General features: G+C 35.5%; 2 protein-coding genes across 9 annotated transcripts in view; both read right to left on the bottom strand.

The window, feature by feature from the left end:
- Ptprk (protein tyrosine phosphatase receptor type K) overlaps window positions 1–27,173 on the bottom strand; it is a 527,087-nt gene that overhangs the window by 295,347 nt on the left and 204,567 nt on the right. The gene's annotated exons all lie outside the window — the stretch shown is intronic.
- LOC113176114 (actin-related protein 2/3 complex subunit 3) lies at window positions 7,027–7,844 on the bottom strand (the record flags this gene model as incomplete). Its single annotated transcript, XM_026380524.2, has 1 exon — window positions 7,027–7,844. A coding segment is annotated over one exon (579 nt), but the record flags the coding sequence as incomplete, so codon positions are not given.

Here is a 27,173-nt window from a genome sequence, read left to right as displayed (position 1 = left end):
ATTATGTGATTTTCTTCAATCATTTCCTTCAATGACTACTATTGCCCTCATCAAAAGAAACTATTCAGATGAAATAATATGTAATAAACTATCACTGTGATGTCACCTACAGAAAGAGAAACCACATCAATCAGTAATATCCTTGTCAAGTAAAATCAGACAGGAGAGAACAACCTGGTAATAAGTATCTGGTATCTCACATGCTAAAGGCTAATACTTCCAGCAAAGTCCCAGAGGGCATGAATTTATTTTCTTTAATAAAATAAAGGTAGTTTAACGAAATGGCCTCTAAAATTCAGCTTTAAAATTCTGGAGTTTATCAATCTTATAAGAAGAGGGAATTGGTAACTAATTGTCCTGCAAAACCATAGCTACTTCATTGATGAAGTTCATTAACTTTTCCATTACTAAGAACTAAATAGCCTAACCATGTACCAACTACTATAGGCAAATGCAGCATACCTGTAAGTAGTAAGAAAACCTAAATTCTCACAATTAAATGTAGAAAAAGAATTATGGGATATCTATTGGGAGTGATAAAGGTGACAATGTATTATACAGGAAAATATCTGTGAAACAAAAATCATTACATAACATAAATCAAGAATACATAAGAAACTAAAATAAATACCTCAGGGAGATTCTTAATTTTATCACCAATTTTGTGCCAAGCACTGCGTAAGGCAACATCAAAAAGACAGAGTAAAATAGAATATATGGTTCTCATCCTCAGTAGAAGAAAAATCGCTTTAAAAAAAATCTATTTATGAAGTATCAGGCAGTGCTGTGGGGCATTGCGAGACAAAGCTAAAATAAAGACTACCCCAACAGTCAGGAAGCCAGAGACTAGAAACATAAGGGTGCTTACAAGAGAATATTATCTGGGTTATGATATATCTATACACATAAATCTACTGAAAGGAAAAAGACAAACTGCCCAGTGAAGCTAAAGAGGCTCAAAAGGTCACAGGTTGATTCACAGGGAGTCATGATTGGAGAAGCCCAAGAATCTGGAAAATGGTCTGAATCCTCATAATCAATGAAAGTGTTTAAAGAAAATTTATTCAGTAGCAGTTTGCAGAATGCTACTGATGGTCAGGGAGGCCGTGCAGGAGATGCACGATCACCAATCCAGGTGATGGTGAGAACAGAGGGGGTCTCTGAGTATGAAACAAATTACAAAGAAAACATGAGTCTCAAGAGCTGATTTTAATATGGAAAAAGGTGGAGAGGTTCACATTGTATGAAGATTGAGCTAATTCTAGCTATAAACTTGCTGGTCATAAAGACTCTCTGTATGGTTGTGTCACAGACATAAGGAAGTTGGAATATAACTAGAATGTAAAATTAAATATAAATAGTAAATTTACATATTGTAAATGGGTTAGGAGGCTGAGGCAATTGTATGGAAGCTCAAGGCCAGCATAGGCAATGTAGGAAGACTCCATATCATGGAGTCTTGATAAATACAAATGTTAAAATGAGAAACCAAACAGAAGTTTTTATAAAATAAATAAAATAGATTACAGATAGCTAAAAACATAAAATTTCCAGCTATATTTTGGTAAAAATCTTCATTTATGTGCATTTCTTTTACTACCTTACATATGTCTTAGGGATAAGAACTGGCCTATGAAAAGGACTGTCTAATCATTTCAGACAGTTATTTTCCAGTTTCCTAAAATCAGATATAATCTATGAAAGAATACATTCTCTAAAAGCAAGTCCCCTTGTATCATATGCTGCATTTTCTCCATGTAGTGAAACGAAATCAATTTAACATTCTCTGTGGCTGCAAGAATCTTTAAACCAATTAAATTAACCTTCCCTTCTGCTAACTGTACCTGCTAGTCGATTATCCTTAGCCCATAACAGGCAGCTCTTGCTTTGGGGCCATACTGGTTTCTTGGAAACCACATCATAAAACACGTAAGTTGTGAAGCAGATTATGCTTTCCCATCATATCAATGTAGATTTTGACATGAACAATTGACAAAAATGCTAACATGTAACCATACACAAATATAATCATTTAAATACAAAGATTACAAATCATCTAGGATTTTTTAAAACCCTTTTTCTAACATCATTATTATTATTATTGTTATTGTTACTATTATTATTATTATTATTATTATTATTATTTGGTGCTGAGGAGTGAACTTGGTGCCTCACACATGATAAGTAAGCACTTTACCACTGAGCCATAACCCCAGTCCTCATATATGATTTTGTGCTGAGAATATATGAGAAATTATCTAAAAGCACAACATCATATTCTTTTAAAATGAGAAAAATGGCAGTGCTTAAATCTGACTCTAAAGGTTTAAGTATGTTAGAAATAGTACTTTGAGTTGTAGTGATTAAGAGATCCAGATATTTTAAATTCTATTGTTATACTTCACTTTTCACCAACCTGACAAAGCTACAAATAGTACCATAATTAGCACTCACTATTAAAAAAGTGCAGTTATGTATTATAAACATATTCCCCATGAAAGTTGCATTTTCACTATATCCAATTCTAAAAAATCTTCCGTGTACAATATAATGTTAGAAAGATTAGAAATATCATTTACACATGGGTTTTGGAGAGGGTGTGTTATGCAGCATCTTGTAGTCTTAACAATGTATTTGTAGAGTTATTTCATTGTATAATTATTTATTTATATTGTTAGCAGAACCAGGAATTAAACCTAGGAGTTCTTTACCACTAGGCTACACCCCCAGTCCTTTTTTTTTTAATATGTATTTTTTTAGTTGTAGGTGGACACAGTGCCTTTAATTTTTATGTGGTGCTGAGCATAGAACCCAGTGCCTCATGCATGCCAAGTGAGTGCTCTACCACAGAGCCAGAGCTCCAGCCCTCACACCAGTCCTTTTCTTAAATTTTTATTTTGAGACAGGGTCTTGCTAAGTTGCTGGCCTCAAACTTGTGATGCTCCTGACTCAGATTCCTGAGTAGTTGGAATTACAGGAGTGCGCACCACCACACCCAAGTGGAATTATTGTAGATGATCCATATTTTCTTCAAAATGCCATTCAAGAGAATTTTGTTTCTCATCCCAAAAGGAGAAATAAAATGAATGTCAGGACTCATTCTCTTTAAACGTAGGCAGCAAAGAATCTTGTCATAGAGAAATCAGTGTGATAATCAGGTATCATGAGACCAAAAGTCTAACTCCTGCTTTGTTTTTTAAGTCACAGATATGCTATATAAAAGGAAAGGGCAGGACTGGGTAGCTAAGGTCTTTTTTTTTTTTTTTTAATCCTCAAGGGCTATGATTCTGACTTCAATTGTCATTTTTTGGCAAGTAAGATTTGCTTTATTTGGGTCTTTAACATTGGGAGCAGCCTTGAAGGAATAAAAAGGACAAAGGCTGCATGAGTTCCGCAGTCTATGGAGGGAGGGAATAGAAGCTGAGACAGTTTGCCTTGATAATAGTGAGAGAAACACAAACCTCAAAAACAGTCTTCTGAAGTCAATCCAAGGTAACAGAGATGGCTGGCAGAGGACCAGGTGCTGAAGGAGCCACAGCGGTTGCCAAGTCAAAAGCAAAGAAAACATGGTACCCAACTGCCCCCAGTCAGAGTAGTGATTACCAGTTAAGTGCTTTAAACTCTGACAGGGATAGAGAGGGGACTGACCAGGTGTCCACACTGTAGATGTGGTCCTCCCAGGTTCTTAAACAAATCAAGATGAAAGCACCACAGGGAGGTTGAGAGCAGATGATTTCATTTACCCCCACCCTGTTATCAGCTTTGTAAGAGCTGTAGCTGGAAAATGGCTGATAAAACCAATGTACTAATCTCCCCTGCTATGCTTTGATCTGGTTTTCTGGCAGAAGCAGCTATTAACTACTCAGAAAAAGAAAGGTCTGATCAGGTGCAAATCCCTATGGGTACTCTGGCCTGAGCTCAGAAGCCCCCCTCCTCAATCAAAGTTTAAAGCATTCATGAGACGCTAGCACACTAGTGTTCTCAACTTTGAAGGAATCATTACTTAGGCTTGGCTAACTGTGATTATAAAACTTCTGGTTCTCTTCCAAGATTATTGATGCATAATCTCTGGCCAATGCTTTCAGTCTTTAGCACATTCGGCTAGTTTATTCACTTTATTGGGAATAGTTGGAACAAATGCACTTAAAATTAATCTCAAGCTGAAAGTTTATGGTGAAGTTATCGATAAAACAAAAAGTATTATTTTAATAGCAGTCTTTAATGTAGTTGCAATTCAATTTCCTAAAAAAAGAGACCCAATAGCAACTATAATGAAGTTTTGCATAAGTTAATTATAATAGATTTATCCACATATGAACTAGTCATTAAAATGTGTTTAAAACAATAGATAATTAATTCCTTTTTAGTATGACATTAAAGAAAATGTCAACTGCTTGCAGAAGTCAGTGGTACTTAATCTCTGTGGAGTCCTAGAACCCATTCTATGCAACCCAAAGTTCTTCCTCTCAAATGGACTGTGCAAAATTAAGTTTACAAGACTCTGAATTGCCAAATAAAAGATTATGAGTCTGGACATCTAAAACTCCTTCAAACTGCCAGTCTCAATTTCAACACCCTCTGCTGTAATCACTTTAAAAATTAATTCAAGACCAAAATATATCTAGATGTTATGGACCAATAGTTTTTCTATTTGAGATACAGGAATGTCTAGGGTCATCTCCCTAAAGTGTACTCATGGACTTTCCACTTGAGAAGCATTCCAGTAAGACATATCAGGAATACTAGTCAATGGAGAAGTACCAAAGTATTTCAAAATGTCTCAGAATCCACAAAATATGAGTTTTGTAATTTTCTTCATGCTACAAAAATTTAAAAGATGCTCAGCAAATAAGAGGTATTATTATGAAATTATGACCCATTATCCCAAATACATACATGTAGATATAAGCAAAGGTCCCTTTTGTATTTCTAATATATTTTGTTGAATGTATTACATTAAGAATGAACATAACAGAAAATACTGAACTAACGCAACTAAAAGGTCAAATATTCATTATGCAAATTTTCCATTATCAAAATGTGCTTGAATTCTTTTACAATAAGATATATTGGTTGGCTGACAGGGACAGAAGCTGTGCTACAGCGGTGAGGCTTCTGGTCCTAGCTCCCAGGTCCTGGACCAGGGTGATGATGGAGGTCCTGTTTAGGATGGGGAGGCTTCAGCAGTCCTGCTGGGACCTGGATATCTAAGGTGAAGAGAATGCTCGATCAACAAGCTCACTGAAGAGTGGAAGGACAATGGATTAGAAAACTTTTACATGGTGAGAGGGAGGCTGATTGAGAAGAAATCACCTTCTAAGACATTGTGTTTTTCTTTTGTGGCATAGTGGAAACGTGAGTGAGAAAAATTTGTGACACCTTTCAGTGGGAAACATTGCCCAAGGAAGAGCTCATCAAGTTTGCAAAGAAGTCAGTGATTCTGAAATTGAAAGGTAAATTGAGGTGTATAGGTATTGGATTGAAAATATTCATCTCAGTTAAATATGATGGACTTGAAAAATAAAGACATATTGATCAATAGCATAGCAAGTTTAAATAAAAACCTACTATTTCAAATTAACAAGATGTTCACAGCCTATAATACTAAAATATTATTTTTTGTTATTATTGTTTTCAGTTTCTCGGAAGACATGCATTCTAGAACACAGAGTTGGAAAACTAGAAGTATAATCCAGTGTTTCATGAAGTACACTGTGGACATATAAGTTAGTAATCATTAAAACAATTTGAAAATGCTTTGGAGAGCATGTTAAAATAGGCTGGCTCATAATAAAACTTCTACCTGGGATTTACAATTCTCCTAAATAAAATCACATCACGCCCCATGGGCAGATGATCTACAGACTCAATCACTGGCATTCACACCTAGATTTAGAAAAACTCAGGTTGCTCCCAGAATTGTTTCTGGGTCCAAACAAGTGGCTCATAAATGCCTCACAAAAATTAACAAGGTTATCATACTATTAAATTTGTAGGACAGTTTACAAAGAAACATAATCTGAAATCACCTGATTTAGCTAAAATGAATGAGTTTCTGTACCATTTAAGATTATTAAGAAAAAAATATCAAAAGACAGGCTTATGGTTTAAGTTACAAACAAAAGCAATATAAATGAACATGGCCTTTTGTTATTGGTAAACTCTGACAACTAAAATTATTCAGTGCTTGAAAGCCCCTTGTAATACAACAGTTACAGTTACACTAGGAGCCAAGGTGTGTTCCTATTTCAAGTGGAAATGGATCTGTTAGATGTCACCATGTGCACTTAGCAGGCACACTGGCCTTGTGCCTCACTAGCACAGTGCGATGCCCAACACTCCTTTTAGTGATAACAGCACACTTACCACATGGATTTTATTCTTATTTTGGAGATGAAAACGCAAATCTTCAGAAACATGGACTCACTTCACCAAGCTCATGGTAAATGACAAAGAACTAAGATTGATGAACCCTTATGATTCTGAATCCTGCACTCTTGTTCTGCATTCAGTTGCTCCAAGTTATTTCCATTTGAAGTGGAGTGTTCAAAACCTGAGATGGTTAATCTATTTATAAAATTTGCTTGGCTGCAGATATTTATTTACTTATAAACAACAGGCAATCTTCATAATGATACATGGAAAGAGTAAAGAAAGCATTCAAGAGCCTATGCCTCTGGATTTTCACTTAGAGGATATTGGGCTGTGAAGAGAAAACCACTGATCAAATGGTAGGGGAGAGCAGTACAATTTAATTTAACAATGGTTACAATGAGGAGGGCTGGAAAGAGTAAAAATAACAAAACAGGAATAAGAATTAGACAACACTACTTGAAGTTATACAGCAGATGATTATGATCCCAAAGACAAGGAGTTTAATACTCATTTGCATACTCTGGAATGACAATGAACTATAGCAACAGAAGACATGGCATAATACCAAGAAAATAGGACTGGTTGCCAAATGATACGACTTAAAGTCTCACTTTGTCAATAACTAAGTGTGTAACATCACATTTTTTTTAACGTTAGAAAGTTCTTTATTATTCATTCTTATTAAGCACCAGCTTAATACTGCATAAAATTTCAAGTTATCCTTCAACAACTCACCCCCAACCCCCAAATTCTTGATCAAGAGCTTTTCAAGTAGAGTCATGCTCTCTGCTTGCTTCTGTATAAAACTTTAAGAGATAAAGGCAAAGGGTCGTATACATCTTGCTGTGAAATGCTGCCAAGGTGCTGGAGACTGGCTGCCCAGGCGCCCTTCATTGCCCAGGTCCTGAAAGACTCTTGTTTATGAACTGTCTCTTCACAAAGCAAGTCCACCACTTGCTGGGTTTATCATTCTGAGGGTCAAAAACTTCCTCACAAAGTCTCAGTCCAGTCTCTTGCCTTAGCTGCTGTAGGTAGGCTCGCATGACTTGGTCTTCCTGTTTGTTCGCAGGTTTGGCATAAATTGCATTAAGTAGAAAACCAGGCTCTCCAGGAATGGGAAAATTAGTGATTCCCAGGGTATACATTTCTTTCTCACCTTGGCTTTTGGAATTGCACTTTTGGAGTTTCTTTAGACACTCAGAAATGTAGAGGGTGATATATATCAAGGTCCTATCAGCTTCATTCTTAATTTCATAGTTCTTGAAGAAGACATTGGCCTTGAAGTAATAGATGGCTTCATCCACAACATCTGTATCTTTTGTCTCTCTAGGGGCAGGCCCTTTGAACTGACTTCTGATAGACCACAGGGCCATGTTTCCAATGAGTTTGGTGTCAGGGTCCATGAGGGAAGAGTGGTAAGCCGGCACCTTGGCGGCGCTGGGGTTTGGACTCAGAGGAGCAAGATCTAGTTAAAGCATGGCGCTTCCGGTCTGGGGACCCTAACATCACATAAGTGAAACTTTTTTTCAGAACTCCAGTTGTTTACATCCATAAAGTAAGAAGGCTAGACAAAATGCTTTCTAAGGACCAATACAGTATGAAATTTTCATGAAACCAAAAGACAACTTGTTGTATTTGATAAATTATGTGTACTTAAAAAAAAAAAAAAAAATGTGGTGCTGAGGATACAACCTAGTGCCACGCACATGCCAGGCAAACACGCTACCGCTTGAGCCACATCCCCAGCCCCAAATTATGTGTACTTTTTAAGTTTCTTTCAGAATATAATATCTTACATTTTTGCCATATTATACATTCTTTGTTTCTCTTTTTTTATATTTTTTTAAAGAAGAGAGAGAAAAAGGAGGGAGGGAGGGAGGGAGGGAGAGGAAGAGAGAGAGAGAGAGAGAGAGAGAGAGAGAGAGAGAGAGAGAGAGAGAATATGATTCTTTTTTTTTTTTTTTTTTTTTTTTTTTTGTAGATGGACACAACACAATGCCTTTACTTTTTTTTATGTGGTGCTGAGAATGGAACCCAGGTCCCGCCCCTGTTAGGCGAGCGATCTACCGCTAAGCCACAATCCCAGCCCATGTCTTTTCTTTTTAACAACTCAATTCATAACTGAACTTGTCCTCTAAAATGGGGTAATATATTAACCAATCTAAAATTGGGTAATGTATATTAAGTTTTACAATGTATATAAAACTTTGTAAAATAATTTTACAAATGGGATGATATACATAAAAGTTGATTTAAACTCTAAAATATATTAAATATTTAATTAAATATTACATGACGAAATTTTTAATCATTTGTTAATATAAGATAGTATGTCTTAATTAAAAACATCAACATACTAAATTATTCAATGGACAAGAGCATAAGATTCTGCTTAAGGCAACACATATAAAGTTTGATGATATCCATAAGTAATTTAAACATGAATTTGTTTATGTCTACTAAAAGCATTTACCAGGATATTTTATTTAAGACAGTAGGATGATGATGATGATGATGATGATGATGATGATGATTATTATTATTATTTGAGTGTGTGTGCCAGGGATTGAATTCAGGGGCACTTGACCACAGAGACACAACCCCGTCCCTATTTTTTTTATTTTATTTATAGACAGGATCTCACTGAGTTGCTTAGCGCCTCACCATTGCTGAGGCTGGTTTTGAATTTGCAATCCTCCTGCCTCAGCCTCCCAAATCACTGGGATTACAGGCATGTCCCACCACACCCAATAAGAAATATTATTTTTGACCACAGAAGTTGAAAACAAAATAAATTCACAACCCTTTTTTCTACAGATGTTTTTATTTGATTATTTATTTGACTCCAATATAGAAAAACTACTGACTGCTAAAAGAATTCATTAACCACAAGGAAATTACATAAGTATAAAATTGAGAGGAAAAATGAGAATAAAGATATCAACTAGAACTAGGAATAAAGTTCAAATGTTTACCGTAAACATTTATATACTTCTTATTAGAGAGCCATAAATTGGCTCTAATCTTTCTAGCAATAAATGTGGCAAGTGGCTCCCAGTGTAAATTGATCTTATAAAACAATTCTGTTGGGAAGAAAATTGATACATTCATTCTTCCAGTCTCTGCAGATCTGGTTTGATTTGGGGTTGGGTTTTACCTAATGTGGAAATACAGAGGAAGAAGGGAATGCCTACTTTCAAACAGATACTGTGTCTTTTAGGTATGGGCACCAATGAGTTCAATATTGCTCCTTGAAAAGGTATACAGCATGAAACTATTCAACAGTGCCATTTAAATGCATACCCAGATTTTTACAATCTCTAAATTTTAAGAAATTTTGTGTATAAGGCTTGTACCCTCTAAAAATTTGAAGGTGCAATCCTACTGCCAAATGGTTATTGCCTTTCTAGACAAGAAGAGAGATTTCTTTAGAAACAAAGTTTTTCTAAATCTTGTCTAACTGACCCCATACCTTAAGAGTTTTTTCCTTACATTCCTACATACTAGTGTCAGCATTTCCATTTTACTAACTGGAAAACAGATTTCTACTCAAGTATATAAAGAAAGTGATTCAATAAAACACACATTCAATGTTTAACATAGAGGCAAGTTTTATTAAAAAAAAATACCTTTGAAGCTTAAACCAAGATAATTCATTGAATGGGTCTTTTCAAAAGAAGAGTCATATTACATTCACCAAAGAAAATAACACAGTTGTATGAGCACTTGTCAACGTATGTGTCACTTTTTGATTAAGATAAGAAACTACAAAACTGTCATGCAAAAAGTGATTATATTCTGTCCTCTGTTTGAGAACAGGCATGCAGGAGCTCTGTCAAAACACTGAAAATCAAGGTAAAGAGAAGAGAGGTCAGAAGACAATCACATGTTGCCCTAATGAAATATGTGACCTGTTCTTCAAAACAATATTCCTGCTGACCCTGCCTCTCAAAATTGTTATAATAGAGACAGATTCTGAAAGGAGATCGATAGTTGGGGTGGGAGTGTACATTGAGTTTGGGCAGCCTAGCTCATAACTGACTCTTGACCAAAGAAGTAAAGGTTGGGGAAAGGACACACATTCATTTCTGTGGTTAAAATTACATTCTAGCATGATTTATCAATCAATCTCAGCCAATGGTTGAGGCCTGAATTAATGCCAGTCTTCTAATCCAAACAAGTAACATCCTAAAATATGGACAAGCCTTGCAGAAGTATCTGGTCCTTCTCTGGAACTTAAAACTATTTGTTGAATAATTTGCAGAATGATATAAGGAGCTATTTGCTAATAGTGAGGATAATAAAAAGTAACTTGATATGACAACATGGGGACACACACAGCCCCAGTATTTTAAATACAGAAGAGAAAAAAAAAAAAAAAAAACTACAAATCAGTGTTTTCAAATTACCAGTGAAATTCTAATGATGTTTTCAGTGAAGAATTTCTACATATTTCCAGTGAAAAGCCCAAAGAGCAGAACAATAGTAAAAGAAATGCTGCAATTCTTAGTTTGTCTACATTTTAATAAAGAATTGGGCTAATCTCTCACCCCCCACGTATGGGCAAGATGCAGAAATGAGAGATGGATAATAACATAGAATGTCACTTTATGACAAGCCTATCCTCTGTATTGAAAGGTTTGATTAATGCATTGTTACCAACCCAGAAGGGGCCTTCCAGCATAAGGCCACAGAGCTTAGCCTTTAGCATTAGTCTATTTATTATTATTATCAAACACTTGAAAGAGAACATAACTGGCTAATACTTAATCAAACACAAACAAGACTATAAAGAATATCTAATGCACTAGCTGAGAAAATTAGGATAAAAATTCTTAGGCTGTGATAATTAGATGCATCTAACAAAATGAAATCAGAAACAATGTACAACCTTGACTTTAAAACGAATCTCCCCCTTTCTCAGGTCAGTGCTCTGATTACACTTCAACACATTCATACACTGAAAGAGTGAAGACTTCATACCATTAATAAGAAGGGTCTAGGGAGGAGTCCTGAGCAAAGAGGCCAGGGATGGCAGTAGAATCAGGACCAGTTTGATCTGGTCTTCTGTCCACAAAGTGCTGTGTGTTTAGCTTTCCCACAGGGTCATTAATCATCCTCAGCATTTACTTAGACTAGAAATAGCTCACACTATAAGCACCACATGTAGGCTATGAGGGAGTGGGAAGTCCAGGGAAACAAGTCTCACAAATGTCTGCAAAAGGCAAATTTAAGGCGAGAAGGAGAGAGAGAGAGGGAGAGAGGGAGAGAGGGAGAAGAAGAGAGGGAGAGATTTGGGAGGGAGGGAGGGAAGGAGGGGTGCACAGAGAGACCTGTGGAAAATTTGTTCAGTGCTTAAAATTGTTCTTTGTAATCCAGACTGATTCTAATTAACAACAATGAAAAATAATATAAACCAGATCCTAGATGAAGAAAAATAGAAAGATATTGATTTGTGATGTTTGAGAAAATGAAAAGGCAACAGGTACTGCAGCATTAGACACCTTTAATTAAAACCACAAAGTAAATGGACTCATTCCCCAATGAATGGCTTTCCTTAGCAGACTACAAAATTGCTTATCAGTTAAATCTATTAGGGCAACAGCCACTTTGATAGAGATCAATGCTGTTGAAAGCCAAGTAGATATATATTTTAAGAGTAAACCAAAGAGCTGTTTGGGTTTTTTTTTTTTTCTTCATTTTTTAAAACTGAAATTAATGGAAGATGTACTCTGACCAAGAGAGTTTTGAAACTTTTCAGATAGTTAGACATAGAGGGAAATGCAAAATGCATCCGCAAAATGCATCCTTTAAAATATTTTAATTTTGACAACATAGTTATATAATTTCTGCTGCCTCTCCCCCTGCCCCCAATTTTAGTGCAGTGAGAGGAGTGTAGAAAATCCCATAGTTGGGTAGTAAAAACTTTATTAATTACTAATTTATAGTAATTGAGTGTGTGTATGTGTATGTACAAAGATTCTGCATTCATTTAGTAGTAGCAAAATAATTTTTAAAACATTCAAATGTATGACTTTTTTTAAAAAAATTGTCCTCATCTCTCTTAACATCTGAAAAAATAAATTTATACTATGGTATTTCCTCATCAGATTTAATATTTCCTCCAGCCCTTAATTCAAACCTCCCTGACAGCCTTTAGCAAGTTTCTTGATAACCATCTCTCCTGAGCCAGGGTCTCCTCCAGGCCTGGAGTATTAGGGGAGGATCTTCCAGGTTCATCCCAAGGGCTGGCAATTAGCACAATAATAGCCACCAGAAACTTCTAAAAAGCAGTGAATAAGTTTTAAGATAGTTCCTATTCAATTTTAGAAACCAGAAACTTAGCACTTTCTTTCTCTTCATTGTGAATGTCTGTCAAGAAATTTTACCAAAGAAAATAATATTACCTAATAAAACAGAAACTTAACAAAGTAACTTATGATAGCATAATACTTTCAGAAAGCAATTTAACAATACAGCTCATTAGTATCCTTTCTGAGTTCCAAAGTCATCTTTGGAAAATGAAAGTCTACAGAAATAATATAGACTATGTTTTTAAAAGCATGTAAAATGTAAGCAAAAAAAAAAATGGACTCAAGAAGAGAATAAGTGAGTGAACTATAATAATTTCTTAAGCAAGTTTCAAAGTCTTTGAAAATTATGCTCTCAAAAACAAGGTCAAAATAAGATGGGGAACTTTATTACATTAAAACATTTAAATTTTTAAAAACAGGATATGGTTGCAGCTATGAGAAAAACATTTAGAAAAATCTGGATAATACTATTATATTAATTGCATTAGATATTTCAAACTTAGAGTAGTTTTTAAATCAATATTCCTTACATTGTGTAGCATATGATTTGAATAATGCTTTTCAAAAACTACTTGGATTATTAAACAAATGAAACTTTGAGAGAAACAATCTAGGTGATAGTGATTTAATATTTTGACCCTCTAGCAGAACTGTAGGAAGCAAAGGAAATCTATACTTGCAAACAGGGGGCCACATTACAGCACAAAGCAGCAATTATTTCTCTCCATCAATATACAAAGACAGTTGACATCATGCTGACCCTGCAAACAGGATCCACTCTGCTGAACCCTGCTGAGCTGCTCAGAGATCACAGGGCCACCCAAGGTCAAGCAGGGGGAGCAAGAGCTGAGAACAGGGTAAGCCCAGATGTGGACTTCTCCAAACAGGGCAAAGGCAGGAGGTGCTGAAAGAACTCTGAGGTCCAATGGTAAAGAAAATAATCTTCAGTCATTTTGTAATTTTAAAAAAATCCACATTTTAAGCATATTTTATAAAGTATACAATATCCTACTCTTTTTTTTCCTAATGTGAAATGGGCTGAAAAAAGGGCATTCAAAGATAAGCAGAAAGCCTCTAAAGTTAAGCTGAATTCCTTTTCAACTTGACTTTTCTCATCCCAAACTCCCTCTTGAAAAATCTCCAGAAACTCCCCTAAGTATGGCACTTCCCTAGTCCAGAATTAGGTTCTTACAGAAGATTGGAATCCATTCTCCCCTAAATTCTTCCCAGAAAAAAAAAAAAAAAAAAAATGCTCTCTACCTCAGTGATAGGGGATCCCATTCCTGTGGCCCATGGGTCAATAAAGGAATAATCCCTATATCCACACTGAACCCCCACCAATTCCAAACTCACCACATGTCCCTCTAAGATGAAATCCTAATAGAAGGTGGAGAGGTGCACACCAGAGCCCACACCCTGGTACACCAACTCATTTTTCCCACAACTCCTTAATTTCTGGGGCTGCTACACCCAAGAGTCCCAATCAGCCTTCCATGTTTAGGAATATGAATCCAACAATGGCTGTACTTTTCCAGTGTGTTTAATAGCAAGAAGGTGACGGGAAGATGAGGAGAAAAGACTATGTGCTTAAATTGGAGGGAGAGAGAGATGGAGAGAGGGAGAAAGTGCTAACAAAGGCTTGCCTCTCCAGCTCTTTCCATTCCTGGTTTATTTGCTTTGTTCTCAGTGAATCTATATGGCACATGGTGGAAATACTCAGGCACCTTAGGACTGTATAGTGCTTTCAATTAAAACATCTTCTTCTCCTCTGGGGAATTGTCTCCAGGGTGTTTTTTTTAGCAGAAGGGAAAATCCAGAGGATCTGTACTCAACACTTGAAAAAGGATAGAACACCCGACTAGGTTTCCATACATATTATCAATATATCAACACAAAATTACTCATAACTCAATTAAGCTATTATATGCATGTGTGTGAGTCACACACATGCCAGAGGAGTCTGTTGTAATTTTAAAATAATGCTATCAAGAATCTGAGTTTGTCCCTTGCTGAAATCCCAGTTCAGTAGCTCACTGTCCCCTTTTGCTCTCCAAGAGGCAAGATAAAGGAAACAAGCTATCCAACAGAGTTTTCCTGTGTGGATCTGGAATAATTCTTTAAACAAAGAAGTTGATAAAACTTGCTTCACAATGGCAATTTTATGCTACAGGCATGTTCATATTTTTGCCAAGGGATTCAGTTTACATCATTCTCTACAAATTTATGTACTCAGTGTATAAACATTTTAACATAATAATAATCCTCTATCATAACAGAGAGACAGCAAGGTCTAGTGAATCATGTGCTGAATGCCTTATCCAGCTCTATCTACCTCACAGGGATTCCATAAAGATTAATTAGTAAATACCTTTAGAAACCACTGTGATTGCCTTTTCGGAAATAGTTTATGAGTACCGTGTATTTATTATACTGGAACTTATATGAGATGAAAGGGAAAAAAGAGGAAAAATATAGCTATAAGAGTAAAAAGAGGAAGGGTAGCTGGGATCAAAATGAATGAGACAGCGACTGAAAGAGATCACAGAATTGATAAAGTACAGGGCACATGAGTGCCTTGGTCCCACAAACACAACAAGGATGGTGTTTTCCTGCAAGCAATGCAGCAAGCCAGTCCCTGCCACAGGTTAAGACGTGCCAGGCTGTCCCTGGGCAACTGTCTAGGTCCCTCCTGGAAGGAGGGAACAGCCAGAACCCAGCTTGACATTGATTGCACTCATCCCACACCATAGCTCACTCCACACCTGTCTTGGTTGCAGAGTCCTCCACATACCATTTCCTCCAGGGTGGCCCCAATTTAAATGACAAGCAGGGAAACAAGAGAAGAAGCTCTAAAAGAGAGCCCAAACAGGAGTCAGAAATACATATCAGGTGAGAAACAAAAGTTCTTTAGGGAAGCTTTAAAAAATAATACTTTTTATTAATAAGAAGAATTCACAATCATTAGAACACAGAGAAGATATTTCTGCCTTCTCATATTTCAAAAATAATACTACTTTTTTGGAAGGGGCATCCTTAAAAAGAATATAGTTATGTATGCAAATCTTTTTTTTACTACCATTAAATTTCTAAACATCACCTGGTACAAATGAATAATTCCAACATTCGAATCTGTAAAATGTATCTTCCTAAACTGGTATTTTCAGATACAGGAATGTAGGCTAAAAGAAAGTATAAATAGAAGAAATCTACAAAACAACAACATACACTTAAAATTAATACATTAAGAAAATAGATTAATTATGTAGAAACAATGAAACTAAAATAGTCAAGTATGAAGTCTGCCTAATTTCATAGAATCTAAGTGTGCCCAAAAAAAGAGGAAGAAGAAGAAGAAGAAGAAGAAGAAGAGGAGGAGGAGGAGGAGGAGGAAAAGAAACAAAGAAGGAAAGAAAGAAAGAAGGAAGGAAGGAAGGAAGGAAGGAAGGAAGGAAGGAAGGAAGGAAGGAAGGAAGGAAGGAAGGAAGGAAAGAAAGAAAGAAAGAAAGAAAGAAAGAAAGAAAGAAAGAAAGAAAGAAAGAAAGAAAGAAAGAAAGAAAGAAAGATTTCTGAAGTAAGGCGATCTTAAAATATTCAGTACAGGTAAGCCTTCAGAGGGATCTCTATTTTTTTTTTTAAAACTGGATATGACTCAAACTTTCTGGTTTAGCATTCATAGCTCTTCACAACCTGGCTTCATTCAATTTAATTCAATGTTTTACATTCTCAGTTTCTGTTTCAAAACAAATCCTAACTTCTACTTAATCTGGACTTCTGTAATATACTAAAAGTGTCCACTTCCCAAAGCACCTTTTTAAATGTCACTGCCTGTCCCCAGGATGTCTGGAGTAAATTCTAACAAATCCAATATTCCCCACATTATGATGATCCCTACCTCCACGCATAGGAGCCAGCCCTGCCAAACCCTCACATTCTTCTATTTATACTTTCTTTTAGTCTGCATTCCTGTATCTGAAAATAACAGTTTAGGTATGATTACATTTTATAGATTAGAATTTTGGAATTATTCAAGGCTATAAGACACTTAGCATGAACCAATATGACTACAGATACCAACCCGTGCGTGTGTGTGTGTGTGTGTGTGTGTGTGTGTATGTGTGCATGTGATGTGTGTGTTCTAAGAGGTCAGAGACTCTTTCCTACATAGCTTAGCCTCAAGTGGCACCCTGCTTCAGACATTCACTTAATTAAAGGTGTCGAATGCAATAAAATTTATGAACATTATTCTTGATTTCACCAGAGTTTGGAAGGACAAAACCCACAATAACCTACCTTAAAAAGGTGCATGATATTCATAGAAAAGATACATTTATAGACCATTTTATAAAGTACACAAGATTTTATAATTTTGAGGGATCTCAATTTATATTTTATAACATACAAAGAAGGTCAGAAGAATCATCTTCTCTTATGACTAAGGACACTAGACTGCAAATAATATTTCTGTAAGGCTCTACATGCAGTTTTTTAACAGAACTTCAGGCAATTGTTGCTGCATTATATGGACTGGGAAATGTGGAAGGCTTGCATATATTTTTAAATCTTAATTTATTTCTGGAATTGAATGATTATCACCTATTAAGAAGAGTATGGAAAAGTTCATTAAATATCTTAACCCAAGCTTGTGCTTGGCATTATAATATGTAATGAGAATATAAAGTTTAATTAAGCAAATATAATCCTTATTTATTCTGAGTTTTCATATCAATAACCTATACATGCACAATACTAAGATTATTATCGTCTCACCAATTTTTTATAAAACCAGCTACAAACTAATTTTTACCAACTTTGTGCAAATGTAGTAGAAGTGCATCAATATTCTGAGATCACGTTGGTAACTCAGAACCTCAGTGGGTTCTATCATCAAAATATAATAGCTCAAGTTAGGAAAATTGGAGTCATTCATTATAATCATGATACTCCTTAGGCACCAGAAAATCCCTCTTACTTCTTCTATGTAAGCTCATGATTCCCTTCCTCTTCCTTCCAAAAACCCAATTCCACATGTCCTCTGGAAGATGTCTCCATTGTTAGATTCCACCCTGCATGCTTCTCTCTGTCTGAATTTACTACAAGAATAAACCTTCACAATAAGTAGTTGTAAGAGAGAGAGAGAGAGAGAGAGAGAGAGAGAGAGAGAGAGAGAGAGACAGAAAAGAAAACTATCAACACTAGTATTCCGTTATTTTATTATGAGATACCATGGCATGGTCTTCTCAACAGTTACTCTGATTTGCATTCATTTTGCTTTTGATGTGTGTTTAGTTCCCATCAAATTTAGAAAACTTGTCCTCTTCTTATTTTGTGAAGCCTCAATTACATGTTAGACCACCTGATACCCACAGCTCACTGCAACTGTTCAATTTTTTTCACATTTCTTGTTTGCATCATTTCTATTGCTATGACCTCATAATAACTAGAACTGTACCTGGAAATTCCATTTGGTTCATTTTTACATGTTCCATTTCTCTCCATAAATGCTGATATTTTCCTCTCTCTAGAGCACATGACATCAAGTAATTGCTTATCATCTCTAGTTGATAATGTCTCCCTTCCTGTTGTGGGTTTGTATTGATTTTTTTCCCCAAGACTATAGTTCATATTATCCTGCTTCTATGCATGTGAGCTAATTTTTATGATGGATGTTAAACATTATGGATTTTATTTTGTTTGGTGCTGAATTTTGCCATAAACCTATAAAGTTGAGTTTTATTTTTTGTTTATTTTCTTTTGGTTTGTTTTTTGAAGGCAGAGATACACTCATATGCATGAATCAACATCATCACCTCAAGGGCTGATTTTAAGCTTTATTAGTGTGGGCCCAGAGAAGCTTGTTGAGAAAAGCAATTGAACCTCAATATAAGTTGATATTGCTTCATGCACTCAACTAGGTCCTTTATACTATGAAGGTTTTCCACCCTGGCTATTGGAAACACAAACTACTCCCAGTTCTTTCTGAATTTTGAGAATTGTTTGTCCTATGTTCGGCCAATCTGCAAACATTCCCTCTTCGAAGCTCTGGGGCTTTTGCTTTCTGCACAGTGTCTTTCTCCCAGTTCTCTGTTCCACAGATTTTCACTCAACTCTGATCTCATTACCCTCCCTTCTGTGATGGTGCTAGCTTCTCTTTTGAGTACCTTTTATTGTGCCAGACCTAGAGATGTCTCCAGGCAGTGAACTGACTTAATCTTGGAAATCACCTTATTTCTTTTCCTTCTACAGGGAATTGCAGTGTGGTACTACCTGTTTATTGTTAAATGTTTGAAAACTCTTTATCAGGAGGAAAACTCCCTTGGCAGTTAATCCTGCTAAAGCTTGGACGGTTTCGTCCAAGCATAATAATATAAAATCTCTTTTACTTTCTGCTTTTTCACCTCAGAGAGACTTCCAAACCTTGATCTACCTTAAGCTCCATATTTGAACATCTAAATTCCTCTCTTACCTGTAACTTTGATTCTTTGTTCCCCCTATTCCTCAACCTCACATCCTGCAGTAAAGCTTCCTATCTCAAACTTTACCAAGAGAAATCAGGAAATCAGACACCACCACCCTTAACTTCTTGCTACAAAGCTAAAAAATGTCTACACATCATCAATGTTTTTACTTCCTCTCCATCATCCTTAGATTAGCGGACCTCACTTTTTCATAGCCAGCTCTATCTTTTGACTAGGAACGTTCGTCGATCTCATTCCATTCATCATCAGTTTCTTCTGATTCTTTATCTTTCCCCATTTGCTCCTTTCCATTAGTGTTTTATAAATATGCTCAAGTATTCTCTTTCTTTAAAAGCCTCATTTGATCATCATCACTCTGTGGCTGTCATCCAAACATTCTCTTTTCATCCAAATGTCTACTCTTCTTCTCAAAGTGGGATATCTGCTTTCTGTTTTATCAACCCCTACTATTTTACTGACCACTGAGCTATGGCTCCTTCATCCAAACCTCTCCTGGAGCTTTCTCCTTGAAACACAATGTCTAATCATCAAAAGAAAAGGACATTCTTCATCTCTCTGGCTCTGTGGTAGCTTTCTTTTTGACACTTGATTACTTTCGGGTCAGCAAAACTTAGTTTTTATTTCATTGTCTATTCATTAGTTGTTCCCATTTCTGGATTCTCTTCATTTTATTTCATAAATATGGATGCACAGAAACATCTTTTTGGCACATTAAATACACTTTGTGTTAGTCCATTGTACTTTTTTTTTTTTTTTGAAATCTATAAGTCTAACCTTTGGCTATAATAATAAAAAAGCTAACCCAAATCATTTCCCTACTTCATAAGAAAAAGATTTTCAAGAGCATGTTCAATTTTGCAGGGAGCACTTTCTCAAATAATAATTTTCTATTTGTGTTTTAATGAATCCCAGAATTTATATGTTGATACTTTAAGAACTAATTTAAGGGAGTATGGAATAAATGGTGTAGGAGACAGAAGAGCATGAAATCCAATACCTGTGACGAATTCCATGCCACTTTTAGTGATGTTCTGGTTCTGCATTTAACCTTGAAATTTTAAGTAAGATATCTCTCAAATAAAGAATATGAAAGAAACCAAAATATTTAAAACCGGGGCTGGGGATGTGGCTCAAGCGGTAGCGTGCTCGCCTGGCATGCGTGTGGCTCGGGTTCCATCCTCAGCACCACATACCAACAAAGATGTTGTGCCCTCCGAGATCTAAAAAATAAATATTAAAAAAAAAATACTCTCTCTCTCTCTCCTTTCTCACTCTCTCTTTAAAAAATAAAAATAAAAAAAATAAAACCCTCTGTACTAAATTATAAGCTCTTTCAGAAAAACTTTTATCTTTATAATACTCTTGAGGAGCCCTCTCCTTCATATTGTATAGTCAGTTAACATTAACTATATAATTTAGTTGAAGCCACCTTTGAAAAGTAAGACTTCCTTAACATTCAGCAGATACCTTAGTGTTTTTGAATTAAAAAGTGTGAAATTCCCTCTCTGGTGTCACTGTCCTCAGGTTCATGACTGTGGATCTTTCTTATTATCAATATGTTGGCTTGCTTCCATTTTCCATTTGAATCTCAGCTCCAGTGATTAATTCTGTTGTGGTTATAACCAGTGCTTCTCAAAGTGGGATCCCTGAATCACTTGCAGCCAAGCCATCTAAAACATATACTATAAATGAACACTTCCATGTCCTACTAAGGATTTAGTGACTTATGTCTGTGTAGTAGGACCTTTGGAAGTGCATGTTTAAGAAGAACAGCAGGTGATTCTTAGGCACAACATCATTTATAAACCCCAGGAATATAACCTAAGTTCTAAAAATTCTTGTTCATATCAAACTTCTGGGAGCTGTGTCTATTTCAAAGTACAGAAGTATCCAAGTATATTACCTTACTAAGATATTGCAATAAACATTAACACTACAACAAATAAAATTCATTATATGTGAATCTTTTCTAGGAAATGAGTCACAATTCCAACCTGTAAAATCTAGGTCCATCTGCATACAAAGGTATTGAAATACAATGTCCAATTTATATTGTTTAAATGACCCAAATATCAAATTACTTCAACAATGCATTTGATTTTCTATCATTGTCTGATCAATGAAATTGCATTCAAATTCTTTAGAAAATCATGCTTTTTTTTTTTTTTTCAAAAAGAGCAATTTACCCTACAGGACTATACTTTTAAATAACATACTTGAAGGTTTTAATGAGACATCTTTGAGCTCTGTTTCCTCCCTTTAAAGTCTCAGCCTCTTTCCACATATGGAAATACAGAAAATTTGACCTGTGCCACTTAATAGATTTATGAAGATGAAATAAGGTTTAGAAACTTCCTCTATATTTCTACATCAAAGTAATCTGAGTTTAAACATGACACAAATTGTTAGGTCTTTTTATAATGTTATAACTCAAGGACAATTTTTCTCGGATGTATCCAACAACATTATTAATTTAACATTTTATTTTTTCATACATTATATAACAATGAGATATCTTTATACTGCATAAACGTCATGTTGCAAAATAATGGCACACTGTTTAGTAGGTTTAAGACAGTATTATTAAAAGATACTTGATTTGTGAAGCAGTAACACAATAAGATGAAGAACCATTCCATTTTACGATTTTCACAATTGAAAAATAGCCTACTAAACTGACTGGAAAAAGATGGGAAGTTACCAAACCTCCAAATGAATCTTGGTGGGTTACTCCTCCTTGTCTTAGGGACCGATTCTGATATCTACTCTTTGCTTAAAGCTTCACTTTTAAATAACAGCACTTTTGAGGGTAGATATGTAGCCTGGGATAAAGAAAGATGCTTCTGCATCTCACGTAAGAATTGACACTACTGCTACCTAAATCTTTTCAGCATTTGGAGAGCAAGCAGGCAAAGAAGCACACAGTAATGTTTAACTGTTCATGGGAAGAAAAGCAAATTACTCCCATATTCCTCATAGTTATCTGTATAGCAGTGGTTCTCCAAATATGGTCCCAACATCAATTTCAACTGGAAATTGACTAGAAATGCAAATTTAGGTTCTGCCCTAGTCCTGTTGGGTGAGACTTCTGACTATGGGTAGGGGACCCTAGGTCTGTTTTATCAAGCCCTTCAGGTATTCTGGTGTCTGCTCAAGGTTGGAAAACACTTCTGCAGAGATAAGAGGACCCAAAGCATTGGACTCTAGGACAGAGAAGTGTAGGGTGCTTTAAAGGATTGCACACTTAAGCAAGTTAATATTTTTAAGCTCTCAAAATTTCTAACTGATTTAAGCTTGGGCTTCTATGCTTCTTAATGGAGAAGCAACACACTGAAAGTCCTAATAGCCAGATAAAACCTCTAATGATTGATTTCAGAAATATAAAGCACAATAAGTAAGAAATTAATGTGTAATAAAAAGGAATGTAGGAAATAAGAAATAATAGCAGATACTACTTACTGAATTCCTACTCTATGCCAGCCATTAGACAAGGCATTTCATACACTTTTACCTTTTAGTTTGATCTGCACAAGATTCTCATTTCACAAATAAGGAAAGTGGAAATTAAAGTTAAGTATAGTAGGCAGAATAGTGACTCCCTGAAAATGTCTCCCTACTAACCCTGGAAACCTGGGAAATGTGTTACCTGGCAGAGGGGAATTAAAGTTGCTTATCAGCTGACTCCTTGTAGGATGATAGCCAGACTGCCCTTGTGGGTACAAAGTAATAATAAGAGCTTTTTATTCGTAGAATAGGGAGATGAGAGTCAGAGGTAGGTAACTCCAGAACAGGGTAGGGAGATGCAATGGAAGAAGGGTTCTATTCACTGCTGGTTCTGAAGATGAAAAGGGCCAGCAGATAAGGAAGGGGAACAGGCAGACTCTTGCAGCTGTGAAAGGAAAGGAAGCAGATCCTCTCCTGAAGCCTGTAAAAGAAGTACACTCCTATCAAAACTTCAATTTTAGACCAGTGAGACCCAAGTCACACCTATGATCTATGGAGCTGCAAGATCACAAATCTTGTAATTTTTTTTTTTTAAAGAGAGTGAGAGAGGAGAGAGAGAGAGAGAGAGAGAGAGAGAGAGAATTTTTAATATTTATTTTTAGTTTTCGGTGGACACAACATCTTTGTTGGTATGTGGTGCTGAGGATCGAACCCAGGCCGCACGCATGCCAGGCGAGCGCGCTACCGCTTGAGCCACATCCCCAGCCCCAATCTTGTAATTTTAAGCCATTAAATTTGTCGTCATCTTTTATGGTAATAACTAGAAAGCTAACACAGTACAAAATAGTATCCAAGGTCACAATGCTACTAAGGTGCTGAGCTATAATTTGAACTCAGATCCAAAAATCCCTGTTTTTTCCCTGGGGCCATGTTGTCTTCCAATCCATAACCAAAGATATTCAATATTCAGTAGCTCTTAAAGAAAACTATTGTTTTTCAGGCTGCACTCATCACCATTAGTGATCTCACCAGGAGAACCATACCCTTTCCCAGCTGGGATCATCTACCAGCATAGCAGCCCTGCAGATGTGTTATTTGGTGGTTATATTGTCTTTAAGGAATATATTCTCTATGTCTCTGGGCTTATCCTTTCATTTTCTGTTTTCTACATCTAGTTTATATATTTATGCTATCAGTGTGGCCCTAATGGGTATTTGTTTTAACCATTCTTATTGAAAATAAATGGTAAATTTGTTTCATCATAACTTTTACCTGCTATGACCACTTGGGGAAAATCTATGGTTTTAGAATGTTCATGCCAATGAATATGTCGAGAATGAAAAATATATACATACCACTTTTAGAACAAGATCAATAAATGGGCATTCTTTGCAGAAGATTCCATTGCCTACCCATAGAACATTCTTATAAAACCTATTTAAATTAAAAGTATAGCTTAGTCAGGTATCAATAAGAGATATTGCTATATATTCCAGAGACTTTCAAAAAGCAATTGAGAACACACAAAGTTATTTTGTCACAGGAAAAAAAAAAAGTATTACAAACACAAACAAAAAAAATGTTTTATTTAATTCTGTTGTTCACTACATGATTATAATCTGTACATCTCTCATGGAAATTATGCCATATAATCCAAAAACAAATTTTGTATTTATTCTAAAAAAACAATAAAATGAATTTTAAAAAAAAACTGAAAAGTACTGGCCTACAGAAACATCATATTTGTTATTTTTATTTCTGTTACTAGTAATGAAACTCACAGCCTCACACATGCTTGGTAAGCACTCTACAACTGACTGAGCTACTTCCCCAAGCCTTATTTATTTTATTTTATTTTATTTTAAGATATGATCTCAGTAACCTTCGCAGCCTGGCATTGAATTTGTGATCATTCTGCCTTAGCCTCCCAAGTAGCTGAGATTACAGACACACACAACTGCACCTATCTCAGTATATATTTTAACATATAAATAACAAACCAATTGAAATTCTACTTGTAATTTTATTAAAACTAAAATAATTGACATGTAAATTAATAAAAAATTAACATATCTCTCTCTCTCTGAAAGCATTGAGTTTTATTTCAAAAATCATTTTACATTTGTCTTTCCCAGGCCCCAGATACAAATAAAAATTCCCAAGGCATATCTTTCATAAGTAGATGGATTTGTATGTTATTTTATCTATCTGTCCTGAATTTTCACCTTTTCCATGAAACAGCATACAATATCCATTAAGGACAGAGTGCATAATCCCTGTGAATTCTTTCTTTGCCCATCTCAAGCAATAGGTAATCCTTTTCTGGGTTACCTATTACACTGACAGGTATCCATGGCAGCACTTGAATTCTGATGTGGTTATGTGTTGACTCATCTGTACCCCTTATAAGGCATGAAGATATGTACTCTATGGTAACACAGGTGGTCAACTTACATTTATATTAAAAAAACTGAAAGAATTCCTATTTTGTAAAAATTTGAAATTAATACCCTAATGATATTTCCTATCTTTGTGACCTCAGATAAGAAAATTTTATCAAGCCATTTAGTTTCCCTCTTTACGAATGGACAAGGAAATGCTTCATTTCATCCAACTGATATGAAAATCAAACTTATATAATGCAAGTAAAGGTATCAGTATAGAGTAAGTGGAAACACTTGTTATTCTCAGTCTGATTTGTATTGCTAAAACAAAATACCGGAGACTGAGTAATTTTTAAGGAACATAAGTTTATTGATCTTTTTTCTGGAGTCTGCAAAGTCTAAAATCATGGCACATGCAAGTCTGATTGACTGGTGAAGACTGATCTGTTGCTTCCAAAATGGCGCCATCCTCAGAAGGAAGTAAGTGTCTTCTTATGGCAGGAAGTGGAGAAGGGATAAATATCTTTTATATGAGGACCCTCACCTCATTAGTGGGGGAGCCATAACTTTCACTTAATCAAGTCTCAATATTATCACATCAGCTACATTTGAATTTTGGATGGGAAACATTCAAGGTAGAGAAGTAATGACCTTGTATTACAAACTTTTATGAACCCTTGGATTCATTTGACTGATTTCTGAAACCTCACCAGAAGTACCAAGCATAATTTTCCAGCCATTTTATGGCTACATAAAGTGCCTAATTGTACACAACACAATGCTCAGGCCTTTTCCAAAGCAATACACCAGGTCAAAAATATTTTTTCCAGGAATAACCTGAGTAATAAGTTGTTCTGTCCACTATAATTAAGTAATAATAATATAATGAAGCTATCTGAGAAAGAAGGTAACCACTCTGAGTACAGCAGAATTCATTTCAACCACCTTTTTGTGTCTGCCTAGTACAGATAACTCATGTCCAAAAAGCATAAAGCAGACACACATCAGTTCCATAATGATACCCTGGTATCTAATGGACTTAGCCGACAATAACACACCTTACAGAATCTGAGGCAGTCTTCCTGAGATCCCATTCAGATTGAAATTTTGTGCTTATAGCTGGGAATACTTTTTTTTCTGTCTTTCCTCAAGACAATTATCTTCTCCCCACTTCTCTTGGTATGGTCTGTAATAAGATATACCTTCATCTTTCTTTTAATCCTTTGCAACCTGAAGTCAAAATGTTGTGTCATAATCATTCTATTTTGCCACCCAAATTACCACACTGGTCTTCGTTGGTGTCTTCCTGTATTTCAGACTCTACCTACTTGTTTCTCTCTATAATGAGTGAATTCTGCAAATGTCTGCAAAAAGCAATTTGTATACTTAGTTTTATTAAGTTAATTTGTCATATTAAATTTTAGGGCAAAAGATAGAGCAAACTGCATTTCATCTCTCTCATTTTGGTATGGTAGAGAGTGTATATTTGAAATTAACCTGAAATCTATCTGCCCTATCCAACAAAATTTTAAGAGTTAGTACATATTACATTAGCTAAGAATCCAGTTTTTGCTTATCCACTATAATGGAATAAGGCATGGCAAGTGCAGAGCTTATACTATATGTGTATGTTTCATACTAATTATATTTTATTTTATTTAATAATTAAATATTTTATGAGCATTTATGATATTTAATTATGAATGCAGAAATAATTACAATTTTGTAAATACAAGTAAATGGCAGTGGGCTAAGTAACTTAAAAAAAAAAAAAACCTTTGGGAAACAAAGCCAGAATCATTAAATATACATTACATATATATACGTGGGGGCTGGTCAGAGGTAGAACTCTTGCCTCACATGAACAAAGCCCTGTGTTCCACCACTAATACCATTAAAAAAAATGTGTAGAATTATAGAATGAAGTAGACAACATATGATGTCTTACACAGGTACATAGTTGCACATGTGATTTCATTCTGGTGTATGGAAATCCTTCAATTAGTTACATTCAATTTTCTTTCATAAATTATCTATGAGATTAATTTGCACTTGAGACACTGTCTACGCAACAAACTCTATGCATCACCACATGTTATGGTTTAGATATTAGGTGTCCCCCAAAAGCTCATGTGTGAGACAGTACAAGAAGGCTTAGAGGTGAAGTGACTGGGTTATCA

This window comes from Urocitellus parryii, chromosome 8 (genome assembly GCF_045843805.1).
Source record: "Urocitellus parryii isolate mUroPar1 chromosome 8, mUroPar1.hap1, whole genome shotgun sequence".
Classification (NCBI taxonomy): Eukaryota; Metazoa; Chordata; class Mammalia; order Rodentia; family Sciuridae; genus Urocitellus; species Urocitellus parryii.
This window is presented reverse-complemented; position numbering and strand designations above follow the sequence as displayed.